Source organism: Desmodus rotundus, chromosome 2 (genome assembly GCF_022682495.2).
Source record: "Desmodus rotundus isolate HL8 chromosome 2, HLdesRot8A.1, whole genome shotgun sequence".
NCBI lineage: Eukaryota > Metazoa > Chordata > Mammalia > Chiroptera > Phyllostomidae > Desmodus > Desmodus rotundus.
Genome location: NC_071388.1, coordinates 101,387,672 through 101,406,383, shown reverse-complemented (window position 1 = coordinate 101,406,383; position 18,712 = coordinate 101,387,672). Strand labels below are relative to the sequence as shown.

The following is an 18,712-nucleotide window of genomic DNA, read 5'->3' as shown; positions in this document are numbered from 1 at the left end:
TCTAAACTCCATCTTTGTAACCCTTTACCCATTGAAGAAAGGTGGAAGTGTTTGATACAAAGCAAAAATTAGTTCTCTGATGGAGACAGGGCTGAAACACTAAAACTGTCAGAACACTTTAAAGGAACTTACTAGAATGAAATACTTTGAACTAGAAGGGGCCTTAGAGGTAAGGGTAGTACAAGCACATATTTTACAGACAAAGAAAGTAAAGCCCAAAGGGGTTATGTCATTTGTCCAAGGTTATGCAGCCAATTAGTGCAAAAGCTAGAATTCTAGAATTTTGCCAGGTAATAAGATCAAACTCATAAGTCTACAGCTTCCTGAATCTGCCCATTTCTGTCTCTTCAAATTCTAGGCATTTTCCCATCTTTACTTAATGATTTCTTAATAATGTATTTCCCTGTGATCACATAGGCGAGTTCCTTCAGCATCCCAGCATACAGTTCTTTCAGGCCTGAGATACAGAGCTTCCCTCAAAGCAGTGGGAGGAGGTAGACAGAAAAGTTCTAATCCTCCTACCTCTAGAAACCCTGTATGCTTAATTTCTATGGGCCTTGTGGATTCATATATAAAACACGGCCAATAATGCCAACCTCATACAGAGATAACACATGTAAAGTCTCTATGGCACACAGCAGGTGGATGATCCAGGGTAGTTACGGCTATGACTGTTAAAGTAGTTTGGTTCTTTCACTACCATCTCAGCTTCTTGGCCATCAGTTCTTATATGAATAATCTCTTTTGCATTTTACGATTTGAAGTAAATTCTCTTGGCTGAAGACAGTGGAAGCAGAATTACAGGCCTGTATCTTTAGCTTCTCCATCTCCCTTTACAATAGACTGGCTTCCCCAAGCAGAAAACCAAAACCTTCCTCTATCATTACTGTCCACAAGCTGGCTTGCTGCTGGTTTTAATCCAGTTACCTGCTCTTCCTTTAAATTTTTGTGTAAGGCCTTTAAAAAATCAAGCTTCTTGAAGAAGTCCCTTTCCTTTCATAATCAATCCCACTTTTCTTAAAGTGAAGGTCAACCCCTTTCCAAGGCATAGACAGCCCTCAAGACTCCACAGCCACTTGAAGCTCAAAGTCAAAGGAATTTATGTTCAACCTTCCAACCATTAGGGATTGTCAGTACAGTAAAAGCCCCTTCCCACCCTTTTAGGGATGACTTGGTGCTTCTAGTTACCAATTAGAAGATAACGTGTGATAATCATGTTGCAGGCTTCTAGGAGAAAGGATGGGTCCTCCAGGTGGAAAGTAAAAGTGCCAAAGAAGCTGAGTAGCCAGGATGTGGGCTGACTGAACAGTCCTACTTTGCATTTGAAAGACACCAAATTGGCATGGCAGGCAGGGGGGTGCAGCACATGTCCAGCCCATAGTTTAACCACACTGGGGAAAGTCCAAGCTGGTGAAATCAGCCAGCATAACTGAGGCCATTGACCCCCTGATGATAGCTTACCTCACAAAACCCAGACTTTGTAAATCAAGCATCCCAAGGGCCCAAATTTCAGCTCCTGCCTTTGCAAGCCTGCCTGGCTGTTGTTCTTGCTGCTTTTGTGGACTCTGCAGTAGATGTTTGCTCCCACAGATTAAAGGTTCCTACCTAGGTGTAGGCTCTCTAAGTGCCTTATATAATTTATGTTGTTTAATTCTCACAGTTACCCCTATGAGGTACATATTATTCTCTACATTTTATGGGTGAAAAACTAAAGATTAGAAGAATCAATAATTTACCCAAGGCCACAGAGCCAGGAAATAATGAAGTCAGAATTTGAACTCAGGTCTACCCCATTCCAAAGCCTGTACACAAACCCTTCTGCCACATGGAGCTGTCTCATCAAGTTCCCACATCACCTGGGTTGGAGACACATCAGAGCTATAGGTGGGGATCCAGCTGTGTTTGGTGCAGCATTGACACAATATTTGATGTGCCTGGGATGAACACCCAGCCCCTGAGTTTCTATGGAGTCACAGGACAGTGGCCTGCTGAGCTCTTGCCTCAGTTTCCTACTGATTGCTACAGTTTGTACCCTACAGCTAGCATTGGGATCTGAAAGCCCACCTGATTGTTTAGGGTCTTCCACATCCCTTGCCATGCCCCTCTCTGGCAGGGACTAGAGGGGAATGTGTCTTAGTCCTTGTGCTCCTAAGTCACTGCCTGGGGGGCCTTTCAGGAATGGACTGATGGCCCCCTAGTGTAGAAATGCTGACTCTCCTGACCCAGTATCTCCCACCTCTTGCACACTCCCTCCTATGACTGCTCAGTCTCCTTTCCCCACCTTGGCTGGTGATGATGGCCTGAAGGAAACTTGCTTTTGTGATGCTCCATTGAATCCCATGTATTTCACAGCTCACTGGTCACCTCTTCAAGGCCAGCTAAGCAGTCCCTGAGCTCTCAGCCAGACATTGTGCCAATGCCAATCTTGTTTTGAGGTAGGAAGTTGATTTTCTTCATGTAGGCAGGTAACTAAAACATCCCACAAAAATCTTTCTGAAGCATTTTAGAAAACAAGTAGCTAAGTTAAAATAAAGTCCCATGAAACTCCTCATCCCACTGACTGTTAATGACAGGGTAATTATAAACACAACAGCAAATATTATTACCAACTTCAAGTATTAACTTGAACCAGCTAGTACAGTCAGCAAAACACTCCAGTCCTGGAAAACTTTGGAGAACTCATGTAACACAGTAAATTCAACAACTGGAAATCCAACTTAGATGAAATCTCTGTCTGACTGGGAATGGGGTTGCACTTCTCAATGTGCCACACTACCCAGAAAACCCTAGGGTGAAGCGCAAGAAGTCTGTGGTCACGTGGATTGACCCATATCCATGGTAGCGCTGGTTCTCCCAGGTCATGTAAGAATGGGCCAGAGACTGGCCAGATGGTCACCAAGACATTCTCTCTTCTTTGGAAGGACACAACTCTTACATTTCCCAGCCTCCCACACAGTTAGAGCAGCCACATGACTGGGCTCTATCCAGCGGAGAGAAATGTGATCTGCCACTTCCTGGACTGGCCCTTGAAATCGTCCCACATGTGTGTCCTGCACACTTTCCTTCTCCCCTCTTCAAAGGCTGAATGCAGAGGTTCCAGCACAGGACTCCAAGATCCTAAGGGGTAGCAGAGTCACTGAATGGAAGAAGCTTGGTTCCTTGGTTGTCACCTGTGACATGAGCAAGAAACAAGCTTCTACTGCGTTACTGCTGACCTTTGCAGGTGATTATAGCCGTCAACATATCAGGACCAATAAGCAGAGAACACTGTCACTGTTGATGTAATTTTTGGTGAAATATCAATGTGGCAAACTGTAAAGGCTGAAGAAATTACTTTCCATCTCCATTCCAAAATCTTAAACCTAGGGTTAATGTATTCTGTAAAGGGTAAACATGGTCTCTTTTAAAAGGAGTAAGGGGACTAAATGGTAATGAAAAATATAATACAAAAAATAAGAGCAATAAGGAATATATAAGTGACCTGGGTACAAAACCCGCGAGAGAACTTCACAGAGATGGAGAACAATAAACACAGGGGCGAGGAAAGGACGTAGATACTACCTACCAGGAGTGAGCCAGGCTCTCCATTCTTCTCTGTAAAAGAGTTCACCCACTTCCATGCCTCTGACAAACATATGAAAGTACCAGGTAACTTTTAGAGAGGGATATGAATATAAGGTACTATTATTGTTCTGATTCCCAGATCTAAATCCTTGGCCTTGTCTTTTACCCAGCCTAATTCCAGCTGCATCTCCAACCATCAGCAGGTGTATCTTTCTATTTAGAAGGCCCTCAAAGTTCCAAATCTCCGGCCGCTCTCAGCTTTGTGTCTCTGTCATGTCAGAGAGGGGAATAATCAGTCACTTCACACCTAACATATGTCAGGCCCATTATAGTAATTACCTCATTAAATCCTCTTATATTTCTTTCTTGAGATAGAAATTATCTGCACTTCACAGATGTAGAAACTGAGTCTTATAAAAGTCGAATGATTTGCTGAAAGTCAGACAACTGGTAAATAGGGCTGTAAGAATGATTTTCATTTGTGTAGAACACCATACCTGATTAGAATCCTCCCTTAAACAACCGACTACAACCAATGGTGTGCAGAGCCGGTTTTTCTGGCTCCCAAGAGACAATTGTAATTTTCGGGAATTTTGCCAGCTGGTTGTTGAACAGGTTGGTAGCTTGAAATCTACCACAGATAGGAGTATTTACACAATGGAAATCATCAAATGCTACAAATCAGGCCTTTTGATCTTCCTTGGAAACATTTACCAGCACAGCCCTAGCTACACCTTTCTATGTGGACCCATGTGACCATGCAGGCTGTGTTTTGTTAAAATTTCAGGAAAAAGAAGTAGAAGGAAAGAGGGCAGGCATGCAGACTTCAAACAAAAACTTACCAAAGTAAATGCAAATGTTACAAAGCCGCAAAGGGATGAAGAAGAACTGTCTGGCTTACTTCAAGCTTCCCACTTCCACAGAGTTCTCCTAACAAGCTGGTAAGAAACACTTAGGAAGAAAAACACTAGTTTTAGGTGAGGAGGCAGTTATTTCTGGGGCAATGTGGAGAACTGCTATGATAAGTAAGATCTTAGAGATTTAGTTTTATAAGGGATAAAGGAGGAATCACAATCCCCTTGAGGTAAATTCTGAAACAGGTATTATTCTTTTTTAAAGAAAAAAAAAAAGAATGTGCAGTTAGCACATTAAGGCAGTGGCACAGATAATCCAAAGCAGAAGATGAAATCACATGATGCATTTCAAAGCCAAAGGTAAATGACTACTAGAATCTTTTCTTTGAGCAACTGCACATGATTCACCTCTGGAATCAAAGTGCACCTTAATTAGACGAGCGTGCAGTGATTCGATGTTTGGGGAAAGGAGTGTAAGAGGCTCATGCAGTTGTTATGGGCAGTCAGCCTGCATTCACATTTCTATTTTTAAGTAAATATTCCACGTGTGGAAAATAATCCCCATGTGAAAAATAAAGAAATTGGTGTTTTTACTTGTGGCCTAGAGCAGTTGTTCCCAAACCTGCCTGATCATCAGATTTGGCTGAGAACATTTTTAAAACGACAGACTCTGGTGCCTGTTTACACTTAGATTCAGTAAGTCCAAGAGATTATGTGTTTGCCAGGACTGAAAGACTCATGAAAACCTAACAGCAAAACAGTAATTACGACTACTGAAGGATCCCAAGAAGAAACCTAAGTAAGGCTGACCAACAGACCCAAGTTCAGCCAGGGAAGGGAAAAACACCTAGGATAGCATCTGAAAGGGATTCTGGTTTTATGAAGAGGAATCATATCCAGCAGGACTCTAAGTGTAAGGGGGAAGACTAATCGCCACTTAGCTATGTTTGGAGGACAAGTGACTTAACATACCTGAGCTTCAGAATACTCATCTGGAAAATGTGGGAACTCAGGCCTAACAATTCACATTGTTGGAGAATGGAAAGCACCTATCACAGTTGCTGGCACAGAAGAGTCACTGCTAGTTATTGCCCTACTATTATTTTCTATTTCTCACCTTGCTTTGGGAACATTATCCTAAGCCAAAGCACAAAGCACTACAGAAGCTGTTGCCTGGGTGCCCCCAACCTCCCTTTTCCCTCAGCATCTGGACAGCAGGCTCACAGCCTCACGTTCTCTGAGGAAGACAGAGGAGGCTCATCACTGCACCATTGGCCAAGCAAGATAACGGCTTTCACCTGGCTCTGCCCTCAACTAGCTACATGGTCTTGAACAAACTTCCTGCTTCCTTCCTTTGGTTTTAATTACTAGCCCTGCTAAATGGGCACGATCAAATAGAACCTATTTCAGCCAGAAGTGCTAATGAAGAGCCCAGAAGAATGAGTTAGTATGAAGGCTGACACAGCTCAGGGATAATGAGCCAGTCTGTCACTGTCCCCAGGAGCCTTCCCTCCCCAGTCAGGGAGATTGCTGGCACCCCCAAACTGCCACACTGAGCTCCCGCTAATTGGAGGCTTGAGGACAGATGACACCAGGTTTCTGGGAAACAAAATGATCTCTCTAGCCCCAGAGCTCTGCACTGAGGAGGAAGAAGGATGGGAAACTTCCCCAGGGTAATGCAACCAAGGTTCCTGGGGGCAGCTTATAAAACATTAATCGAACTTGAGCGACTACCAGAACATGTCAGGGAGTAAAGGAAACAAGCAAAGCTGAGGGCAGAAAATGCTCCTAGCCCAGCCTGCCAGCTGGCACAATACACTGGAAACAGCGCCGCCAGCAAGCCAAGCAGCAGGACAGCCACAGAGGACTGCAGTGGCACCAAGCGATCTAGAGACAGAGGAAGAGTCTCAGGAACTGAGGGCGTGACATTTTGCTCTCCACCAGAGAGGAAAACAAGTGTGTCTTTGAAGAAAAGGTGATGATGCAAAATTATGGGCAATGGACACCAGCTGTGTCGGTTACACGACACAATCACAGGAGGGACAAACACATGCAGAAAGTGGAGGAGGCAGCCTTGTGAAGAAGGGGAGGGTAGATGAGTCTGCGAAAATGTAGCCTGAAAGAAAAATAAGGGAGAAGGGGGTGGGGGAGTCAAAGAAATTAGGTTACCCGAACTCTCTTTAAAGGAGTAGGGTGGAGTGGATGCCACTCTCCACACAGGGAGAAAAAATTCTAAGCCTTCATACTGATTTTTTTCTAATTTAAATTTTCTAAATCACTTATATGTAAGTGAAGTACATCAAACACATGAGATTTCATACCTCCAACTTGAGGTAGCTCTGAAGCCCCTGTTTTCTCTTGCAGGGAAAGGGAGGTAGGAGATGGGAGGGGTTGAGAATGATATGATGTGACAAAAAAATGTTGATGAGGCCCTGGCCTGATGATTGGATGATCCTCATTTCCAGCAGCTCGCGGTCACAGCTCCAAGGCCCAAGACTGACTAGAGAAGAGGATATAGCCCTAGTAAAAGCTACTTCTTCCCAAGATGGGAGCCACATAATTGGAACAACTCCCTTGGCTGCATTTATGGATTTAATTCATACCAAATTAATTTACATGTCCTTAAAAGATAAACTCTCAAAAAAGTAAACATTCCCAATTCTACCATTTGTTTATGTTTGATGGCCTCTGTCAGGTCTGGAGCTCCCAAGGGCAGCTCTGCACATCTCCCTCCCACCAGGAGCTTCGGAAAAATAGAAATCATACCCATCAACCCGTACAGACCCCAATAGAGCCTTCATACACCAGGACTTTGTCAATGCCTTTTGATGAGGATGGCATTTTAAATCCCTGTTTTCCCCAAGGATTCTTCACCAGGAAGAGAAATGTTCTGAAAACTAGCAATGTCTGTTAAAAAAGAAAACACACAAGGCTCCAGTCTTCCATGGGAAATGCCCCAGATGCTGGAGTGACCAGGAGCTCAGCCAGCGAGAGTCAAGGAAAGTCATTGTTCTTCATGCTCCGAAAGATGGCGAGCACCGCACAGTGGCTCTACCACCCTCTGAGCCCAAGTTCAACTGAAACTTTCCAAACTTCACAGTCCTGCATTGGTTGGGATTTTGTTTGGCTGCAAGTAGCAAAAAGCCCAGCTATAATGTCTTAAACAAGTTTCAAACAACTAGAAGTTTGGAGCTGGTAGTTCAGGGCTGCTTCAATGGTAGCTGTCATCTTGATTCACCATCTCTGCACATGGCTTTTGTCTCTTGGTCACAAGATAAATGCAACACATCCTGGCATCATGTCCCCAGTCCAGGAAGGAAGAAGAGTGAAGAGCAAACAGCTTTCTATTTCGATGGCTTTATCTCTACTTAAGAGAAGATCTTCCTATTGACTTGTGCCTACATATGAATAGTCAGAATGGTCTCACAGAGTCTTCCCTAGTGGCAAGGGAAGCTGGAAATTTAAGTATTTCACTCTCTACCCTTTATAATAAAGGAAGAAGAGAGAAGGTCTTTGGAACGGATGTTAAATGCACCAACCTGCAGTATCTGAACCACACACACAGATGCACAAATCAAAAGGGCATCCATCCCTCCCAAGAGGGATGGATGGTGTAGGATGCTTCTTCGCTGTTTGCTTTCTCAAATGTGAGGGGTGCCCTGCCTGGTGTGGCTCAGTGGTTTGAGCACTGGCCTGCACACAAAAGGGTCGCCGGTTCCATTCCCAGACAGGGCAGATGCATGGGCTGCAGGCCAGGTCCCCAGTATGGGGTACATGAGAGGCAACCACACATTGATGTTTCTCTCCCTCTCTTTCTCCCTCCCTTCCCCTCTGTCTAAAAATAAATAAATAAAATCTTTTTTAAAAATGTGAAGGGCTGTGGAAAAACACACCCCAGACTCAGAAGAGCCTCTCAGGGTGTATTTTTCCTAAACTGTTCCCTCCCATTTAATATGCTGAGTCATTTTTATATGTATTTTCTCATGCATTCCTCACCACAATTCTCTATGGTGGGGATAACCTATCCTACTTTTACAGATAAAAAAGGAGAGGCTCAGAGAGGTTAAGTTATTTGCCAAATGTCCCATGCCTTATAAGTGGTAGAACCAGATCCTGAACCCAGATTTCTAGTCTCAAGCCAGTGCTTTTTTCATTATACCACTGGTCATTCTTACCACACCGCATGCCTGACAGTGGCTACTACTGCTGCAACCTCCCACCCTTCCTACTTATGATGAGCCTTTCCCATTTGAAAATTTAGGTTAATGCAGAAGAAGATAGGTCATAGGGAATCTGGCAAATACCATAAAAGGCTGAAAAAGATTAGGAACCTATTGCCAACAGAACGTGCATCTTCATAGGATGTTGTCTCAAAGCTCACCCAAGAAAGGTTCTAAAAACCCAAACCCAAGAAAAGAAGATGCCTTCCAGGGGTCATCCTCTTCATCTCCCTCACTCCACGCCCCACAAACAGCAAGGACAGACCTTGAAGTTCTCTGGCATGTCTCCAACCACTCCCCCCACCACACCCCTGCATGTTGCTGCACAGACTTTTCATGGCTCAGGCCAGGCACACACTCCTCCAGTGGAGCACTTTGCTCACTGCCTGGGCACTGCCTGGCCACTGTTCTGACTTCTGTGTGAGACCCTTCCTTCCTTAAGAAAAAGAATTCTATCTAACTCAGTATTGTTTCCCAGCATCTAGCATGGTGCTTATACATGGTTAAGTTGTTAATAAAAAACACTAAATAAATGAATGCAAAACATCAATCCTTATTACAGTGTCCTTACATTTCTTTTTACCCTCTCCATACTGGAGAAACAATCGGTCACTTCTGTGGGTGCCCAATTAGGACTCCACAGATCCCAGGGAGGGTTGAGTTGGGACCATTCAGCACAAATCCAGAAACCTCCTAGAATTCAAGAGCCTAGGGAGGCTGAGGTCTACGGCACTGGGGGTGATCTTTCTGCATTTCTGGGATGAATGAGGTGTGTAAAAAGAGGAAAATGAGCTCTGAACTTCTAACAGACAGAACTCTTGGTGCAAGGAAAGCAAAGAAGTGAAATGGGAAGAACCCCAGCCTAGCAGCAGCAAGACTGAGTGCCAGGCACGCATTGCAGTGCCAACATTCTACCTGGACCTCCATTCAGGGAATCAGTACTACAGTTACATGGGCAACCCTTACTCAACTTCAAAGTTCCCCCTATCTTTGGCTTTTCAGGTCCCTCCTTAGCTTCCTTAAGTCTGCCCTACTGCCTTGCCTAGAGCTCTGGCACCTCTGGCACTTTGCTCCTGGCACTGGTCCATTGCTTCCATGAACTTCCTGAGTCTGCCTGAGGCCTTATAATCAATTCCCAGGCCTTGGCCCCTGCAGCCCACAGCCACCATTGATGGAGAAAGAGGATGTACAAGACAACAGAGCCTCTAGCATTGGTGTTCAACCTGTGGCCCACAGGCCACATAAGGCTCAGTATGGCTATGAATGCGGCCTAACACAAAATCGTAAATTTACTTAAAACATTATGAGATTTTTTTTGTGATTACATGTTACAAGGTATTACGTGTGGCCCACGACAACTCTTCTTCTTCCAGTGTGGCCCAGAGATGCCAAAAGGTAGGATACCCCTGCAAAGCAAGTGGTTCCTAGCCTCTCTGGGGTCAATAATGAAAGCCACAGACTTTTGTCCCAGTCAACTGCACACATACATATAGCCACGAACTTTTAGGAGCTGCAATTATAGGAGCTGCATAGACCTCCCAAAAAGCCCACTCATGGACCTAGAATAAGAACTCCTGGCACAGAGGAGGTCATGAACCACTTTTGTTTTAGGGCTGCTGCCCTCCCTTGGAGAAGCTCCCAGCAGCTCAGCCAGGCAACTCTCAGCTAGTCCTCCCTGTAGGGAAGTGTTTAGAACAGTGAGAACACAGAATGTCTCTTTGATCCCTCCTACCTCAGAAGCCTTTAGTGAAAAAAACACTGAGTCCTTACTGCATGGCTAGCTGTGGGAAGCCAAAGGACTTGACATTTTTCTGGAAATCTGACCTTTACAATAAACTTGTGAAGTTCATACTGTCCCATTTCAGATGAGGAAATTGGGCTTAAAGAAGTTAAAAGAATTGACTGTGTTTGCACAAATAAGGAGGGTAGAATCAAACCCAGGTTTGTCCAGCGTCCATGCCTGCTCTTATTAGCACCACATTCTAGAGACTTCTCAACGCTACTTTTAGGAGTAAACAAAAGAAAGCTTCTCTTGCCATCCAAAATATCACCACCTAAGTAATCCATGTTGCACGAGGCCTTTAATTCCACAATCAGAGATCTAGCTAAAAAGAGAATACCTTATAGTTATGCGTCTGTTTCTCTGGCTTTGTGCAAATGTGGTATTGTTTTTCTGGACAGTTCATGGAGCTGTCACCTGAGTGAGTGAGTGTGAACCAGAAGAGAGGTTCAGGGAGCACCCCAGTAGGAAGCAGCAAGAGCAGCTAGAGATGGGTGGGAGACAGAACATGCAGGGGAGCATCACTGAAGATGTAACATGCAAAATTAACTAGCAGATGGATGGAACATTCCTAGATAAACTGCATAGCAAGAAAAATATATAAGACTTCTGGTAAATTCCTTCCTGCTCCCAGTCCTGCAGGGGCCCAGGGTCAGGGCAGAGAGTAAGCCATGCCCTGTCAGATACCTGCTGGAGGGCTGGAGCAAGCTGGTGGTTGGAAATGACATTTGGAATGGACTGTTTTCACATGCTGTCTCCAGCCCATGACAAATGCTGAGGTTGGGCAGGAGGGTAAGCCAGGGAGAGAACATCCAGGAAAGATGTCACCCACAGCTGGAAGAGTGCCACAGCTAGAAGGGTCAGGGATGTGGAATGTCAAGCTATGGTTTGGCAGAGAGTAGAATCCAGGAGACAAGATCAAGTGAAACAGGTTGGGAGCAAATGAGGGAGCAGGAGATTGTACTCTGGGTATCTATTTACAACCACCACCCAGGGCTTGATTTTAGAGGCCAGAGGCAAGGGCTTGGTAAGCAGGAGGGCTGGTCTTAGCTAAAGCACCTGGAGAACATGGCACCATTACCCACCATCATGGATGTTCAAGAAACCAAACAAAAATTATTATGTAGAAAGCAAATAAAAAGCTCAACATGTTATGATTCTACAGAATACCATGTTCTTCAAAGAATGATATGAACCGAATCTAATCAAGGACATAGACAAATGTAAAGATTAGACACTGGTTTATATATTGTTTTATTTAAAAAATCCTAAATGCCCTGGCTGGTGTGGCTCAGTGGATTGAACAACGGCCTGCAAACCTAGAGGTCGCCTATTCAGTTCCCAGTCAGGGTACATACCTAGGGTGCAGGCCAGGTCCCCAGCTGGGGGTATGCAAAAGACAACAGATCAATGTTTCTCTTCTTTTCTTTCTCCCTCCCTTCCTCTCTCTCTAAAAATAAAAAAATAAATAAAATATTTCAAATGTTGCTAATCTTTAAAAAAATTAAAAATCCTAAATATCCCACAGTAAGAGCAATTCAATAAATCACAGTACCATGGCATAATTGTTAGGTACACAGGGCCTGAAACCAGACAGCCTAAATTAAATCCTGGCTCAATGTGATCCACCTTGTGACTGGTGAGATGGGCCAGAATGAACCAGATCAGGGAGGCCAATGTGGGGTCATCATCAATACTGCCAGTGTGGCTGCCTTTGAGGGCCAGGTTGGACAAGCTGCATATTCTGCTTCCAAGGGGGGCAAACTGGGCATGACATTGCCCATTGCTCGGGATCTGGCTCCCATGGGCATCCGGGTGGTAACCGTTGCTCCAAGCCTATTTGGCACCCCACTCCTGAACACCCTCCCGGAGAAAGTACGCAGCTTCCTGGCCAGCCAGGTGCCCTTCCCCAGGCGACTGGGCGACCCTGCTGAGTGTGGTCATCTGGTACAGTCCATTACTGAGAACCCATTTATCAATGGAGAACTCATCCAGCTGGATGAGGCCATCCACCTGCAGCCTTGAAGGGAGAGGGCAGAGAAAATACCCCTCCAACCAACCTTCTCCTGGCATACTGTGCTACAGTTTGGGAGGAAGCTAGTAGCCACTTTGTAACTACCCAGTAGTTACCCTCTGTGCCTAATAAAGTCTCTATCTCTTACCAAAATAAATAAATAAATTAATTAATTAAAATAAATAAATCCTGGCTCAGCTACTCAAGAACTGTGTTAACTTTTTAAAATTGCTTAAGTTCCTTAAGTCTCCATTTCCTCACCTCTAAATGGACATAATTATAGCACCCATCTCTTGGTATTTTAACTTAGCACAATTCTGGATATATTTCTAGATATCTGTATAACAAGAAATCATTCAATACACTAGTTAGCTAGTAGCATTGTTATCATTTTCAAGATGCATTGATAAGGCAGAATATTATTGAGCCATTAAAAATAATTTATAAAAATATAATGATATTGAAATGTTTTTAATTGAATGATACCAAATAATGTGTTTTAGGTTTCAAAAAGCAGATTATAGTATATATGCTTTATTTTTGTTATACATATATTTACATATATGTTTATATATTTTTTATTATATGTGTATGTATTTAGATAATTAAGAAAATGAGATAAAGATTCAGAAATAAACAGCCAAGGAGAATAGGAAAGTACTTTTGCCCTCAGAAATGAAGGGGGGGGGAAACTTCAATAAAGCCAAAAAACCCTCTGAGGGAATGTGCTCCTGAGGAGTTTCTTTGATGTGAGCTTATAGAAAATTCCTGGCTCTGCGTCCATCCCCAGCCTCCACCCTGCCCTCCTTCTCTCTGGTCTTTGGTCTGTGAACTGGGATATGGGCCTCTCCAATCTCAGGAACAGGCAGCAGCAACAGTCTTCATAATTATCAGTATTATCATTACTTCTCATGGGGAGAGCAACTCACCTTTTTTCAGAGCCCTTCATATACCAATTGGTCTTTAAAACAACCTTTACCTGAGCATTGTCCCTGAAAAGGACCCCACCTGCAGCTTGTCAGACTGAGTCCCATATGCACCAGGAATTAAGCAAATGAGGAAACTCACTCAGGCCACACGAATCAGGAAGAAGACCACAACATACATTATGCGGGCAATTCTAGGGGTTCTTGGTTAAGATCAGTAGATTCATGGAAAACACTCTCACCCTTTCCCATTTATTACCATTATTCAGTGTGGATAGTTGGGGACAGAGTCCCAGGCTCTAAGGACAAAGCTGGTGATGAAAGAAATGTCCCCAGTCCACCCCCATCTCCCTTGGCTCTGTGGGGCTCTGCCTCCTTCCAAGGCAAAAGGAACACTTTTGACAAGAACCAAAACAATTATGGAAGTCCACCCCAGTGCAGATGAGTTTGGTGCAAGTGCTGAAATTAATTTCTGGCAAGTCGACAGGTTTTGCAGGCTTCAGTAGCCATCCTTTTGTGCAGAAGAGTGGACAAAGCACCCTACGCTCACTGCTAAACTCGGTTCATCATTGTTATCTAAACAATGAAGTCAAGAGGTAGATGAGAGTGGAAGCAAAGACAGGGGCTCTTATGGAGCCGATTCTGTACCCAAGAATAAGTATCAGGGACAGTGATTCATTGAGGTTCTGTATTTTAAGACCTTTCCCTTTCATGGCTGTAGTTCAAGACAGGTGGCTCTATAAGCCCCTTGAGGAGGACAAGGAAGAGATTTCCTCCATCCTTCCACCCTGCCACACAGGGGAGCCTCACGAGGAAGTACTGGAAGTGTTGGCATTTTCTATGATGGCCCTTAAAAAGTCAGGGCCCGGTCCCCGGAGCACCCTCCCCACCACTGACAAAGCACTTCTACATGTGCCATCAGTTTGATCCTTACAACAAGGACACTGGGCAGCTATCAGTTTATAGCAGGCAGCACCCCAAGAAGCCCATCACACAGGCGGGCCCGAGTAGGGTGAGTGACTCTGTGGAGGAGGAATGAAGCCCTGTGAAGTCCAGTAAGCTTTCATGCTCTTGGCTAAATTCCAGAAGACAAGCTAATTAATATGGGGCCATAGTACAAGTTCTTTCAAACTTTCTGAGTGTGCGTATATGGTTTCTCCCTAAGTCTTAGCCAGCTCACTAATTCTTCTCCCCAAGGCTCTTCTAGTAGTAATAACAAGGCGATTTTGCAAACGGATTCTAAAGGTATTTTGGGTTCACAGGCATCTACATTAGTCTATAGATTTGTAACAACTACACACACGTTCTCATGCTTGTCAATCCCCTAACATCCCATCACTACCTCTTCTTCCTGATATTCAGGTCTACTAGCTCAGGGTCTTCAACTGTATTTCCTTACCTAATGTCCTCTCCCCAAAACACAACCCTCCTCCCATGTAGTTGCAGGTAAGGGCCGACCCGGAAGGGAACAGGGCCAGGGTGAAATCTGAGAAGTCACACTGACCCATGGGTTCTGGCAACACCTGGGGCATAAGAGACACTAGGGGAGGGCTCGGTGCCCATGGGTTCCACTGCACCAGGAAATACAGCCCCTAACTCAACTCAGACTCTCACTCCTCTGTTCTTGTTGGGCAGGCCACTTCTGCTAACAGTAACATGGATGCAGTTTTAACTATAGGTAACAACCCACAGCAAGTGCTTACATGAAGATTATTCATGTCTGTGCTCACCTGGAAGAAAGTTGGAATCCTGGTGGGAAGAAATAAGGTTGTTACTCTTTCGAATATTGCATTTCATTCCAAGAAGTAGGTAGTATTATCATTACCACCAAGAAACTGGAGCCTAGGGAATCACCTAACTTGCCTATGATCCCAGAGCTAGTAGAGATGAGATCCAGTCAGGACTAGACCCAGGCCTGCCTGACTCCAGAGCCTCTAATCTGTACCCTGCTTCCCCTGGAACTCCTTCCATTTCCTCCAGTCTTGCCTGAATCCCGCCCATGTTGGCATCACTGGAAGAGACTTTGGGGAGCAGTCCAGTGCATATTGATCTCTCCCTCCCCTACTCTTTTATGGCACTGACCGTCTGAAGTTCTCCAGCTAGCAATTGATTTTTTAAATCTCCTTTGCTCTCTAATTGCTTTATATGTGTCCTCTTGGCTTCCTAACCAGTCCCTGCTCTTAGATCATTTCTTCTCTCACGTCTCCCACTCCACCAGGGGCACTGCAAGCACTCAGTGAATGCCTGTTGTACAACTAATTTGAGAGATATAGATGCAAACCCTCATTGGCACCCTCTTTTTCGAATACAGAATTTCAAAAGTCAGAATTCTCCCTAATTCTACTTTCATGATCCCTTTCACAAGTTAAAAGTAGCGCTTATAAAGCTTTCTAAAGAAATGGGAAGATGCTTATGATAAAATGTCAAGCTAGGGAAGAGACAGTTTTCAAAAATAGATATACTGAGTGAATTCAACTATATAAAAATGCATAAAGACATTGGAGAAAATATATTAAAGAAAAAAGGAAAATAAAGACTGAAAGGAAAGTTTTAAGAGGGGTTATGACTATGAAAGACTGCTATATTTTCCATTTAGTCTTCTGTCTTTCTTTTTGGAAATGCCAGAAATTTCACTTTAAAGGAATTCCAGAATGAACATTAAATTGGATTCTATTTGTAAAGAAGCTTGGGAGTAGAAAGGCATATGCAGTTAGTTAAATTAGGCAAAAATATTAAAAGAATATATCATGCAGGTTTCAACCAGATAAACAATAATCATTCTAGGAATTAAAAACAGGGAATTCAATGCAGGAATTTGGTTACCCAAGTTATAGAGGAGCCAAGAAGTCCAACAGGATGGAGTGGGAACCCAGAGATGATCAGGAGCCAGGGTCACCCATGGAAACTGAAACCCAGAGAGCTGAGCCTCATTTCCCTCACCCAGAAAATGCATTAACAGAGATGGAGGCTGAAATATTCTTGTTTCCTCTTTTGTTCCATCTTTCAATCTCCTGCCATCACTTTCCACTAACCAAACTCAGCCATGAGCCAGCTCTCATGAGGCCTAGGAAATGTGGTCTATAGGGGGTGGTACCCCATAAAATAGGACAGAGTAGAAGAAGTTGGGGAAAGGGGGGGTTTGAAAACAAACTGTTCCAGGACCAGCACGAAGGGGGTAAAAACTAGATAGAAAATCAAATAGATTCTAGGCAGGTTAATAAAGAATAAAAGTATACATAAGTGACAATTTTCTAGAGAATGTAAGTTTCAAATCCACACAATTAATTCAAGGCAAACACACTTCCTAGTTTAAACCAACTTTCAATACCAGCATTTTCCAAACTTTTCTCATGACTGGAGTTCATAAACACACAGGTTTAACAAGTGACTCCACTTGTTGAAAGTGACCCTCACCTGGACATATGGATTTGATCTGTGGAGACCTGGTGTGCTGAATTAAAGATGGCAACAAATTGTTAGCTAGTCTTCCCATTAAAAGACAGAGTCTAACCCCCTTTCCTTTGAATCTGGGCTAGCCTTAGTTACTTGCTTGACCAATACAATGCAGTGGAAGGGACATTCTGGGACTTGTGATGCTGTGTATGTAGCATCTGCCCAGGGCTCTTGAAACACTCACACTGAGAAAGCCAACCATAACCTAGGAAATATAACTACCCTGAGACCACCATGCTGTTGGAAGCCCAAGCTAGCCATGTGGAGAGACCACACGAAGAGATAACAATAGCTGGGCAGCCCAGTTGTTCTCCCAGGCATCAGACATGGAGGAAGCCCTCTTAGATATTCCAGACCCAGCAGACACAACGTGTGTATGCATGTGTGGCAGGGGTGGGGGGAATCTAGCTATAGGCAAAATCAAGGACCCAGACATATGGCCCTAATGCACCTGTCCCAGCCATCTTTAAGTACTGGAGCCACCCTCTGAAGCCCCAAGCATTGGTGGGGTAGAGAGAAACCACCCCCACTGTGCTCTGCCTGAATTCTTGACCCACAAAAACATGAGCATGATAAAATGGTTGTTGTTTCATGCCTTTATGTCCTGGAGATAAATGGAACACCTGACCAGTGATTTGGCAGTCTTTGGTGGCCATCTGGTTTGGCCCCAATCTCCTCAACTAGGACTGTGCTCCACGTAACCTGCCCGCAGATGACTGCCAGGGTCAGTGATAGTGGGGAGGGGAACAGGTAGAATCTTGAAGAGAAATGACAATGTTCAGACATATAACCACTAAGGGAGAAAGTCAAAGGCCCTGGAAGGGTTCAAGAAGGAAAGTAGACAGAACCAACCACCCCAAGCTCCCTGTTTGCTCACTTGCACACAAACTCTTTGCCAAGCCAAGTGCCCTCTGTTCTTCCTATCACCTCTTCTTCATCTCACCCCTTTACCACCTCCCAGCTCTGTTTGAAAGTTGCTTCCTGGAGTAAGTGGAGTCTTCCCTGGTCTAATTAGTATCAGTTCCTACATTGTCTCACTACCTATGCACAGAAAATGGGGAAAATAATTGTGGACTAAAATGAGATAGCGTGGGAAAGTAGTTGTGTACTATAAAGCTCAATTTAAAAGTGTATGTACATATTTTTTCGTGTACGCTGCTTTCTATACAGTCTTGCATGTCAGACTTTTCCAGAGTTAAGAATTGGGTGGTTACACAGAGAAACATTTCTACCTCCTACTTCCTGTGACTCTTTCAAAACTCCTGGAATCCCTCGCATGCTCCAAGGATATGAGCTGACATCACATATATCAACACTTGTAGACTTGAACACTATGGGTACTTGGCTTGGTGTCTCAGAACACTCCCCACACCACACCACAGTGAACTGGCATGTTCCACCTTCCCTGGAGCAAGTGATATGTAGTGAGAACGCTAGGATAGTCTCATTGCAACACTCACTTGCTGGAAGACCTTAAGTGTCAGATGTTATACAATTCTCTACGGTCTCTTGCCCTCTTTACATCTTATGAACAGAGGCCCTGAGAGTTTTTGTGCTAGACTACCTCTTCAAGTATGTTCATAGAGTGAACAGTCTTGGAAGATAGACAGGTTCCCTCTAAGGGGAGCAGCTTTATTTGCTGTCCAGTATAATAAAGATAACATCTCCCTTTGGGACAAAGGTTGGGCAGATACACTTGCAGCCCATTTAAAAGACTGGGGTTTCCTAAGGTTGGGATTCCCCAGCTGTGATGCAAACACACTGCACGGGCAGGTTCCACAGGGGACCCCTCTGCATTGCCCCTGTGGGACGTGGGGATAGGGGTTCCAGCAAACATATGGTAAAGCTCATGCTATCTGTTTTGCCATGAGCAATTAAGTTCTTAGTCTCTGACCCAGGAG

The 18,712-nt window shown here is 44.2% G+C and overlaps 2 protein-coding genes across 17 annotated transcripts in view; one reads left to right on the top strand and one right to left on the bottom strand.

The window, feature by feature from the left end:
• KALRN (kalirin RhoGEF kinase) overlaps positions 1-18,712 on the bottom strand; it is an 838,419-nt gene that overhangs the window by 532,856 nt on the left and 286,851 nt on the right. The window lies entirely within an intron of this gene.
• Positions 12,033-12,575, top strand: HSD17B10 (hydroxysteroid 17-beta dehydrogenase 10; the record flags this gene model as incomplete). Its single annotated transcript, XM_045185783.3, has 1 exon — positions 12,033-12,575. A coding segment is annotated over one exon (411 nt), but the record flags the coding sequence as incomplete, so codon positions are not given.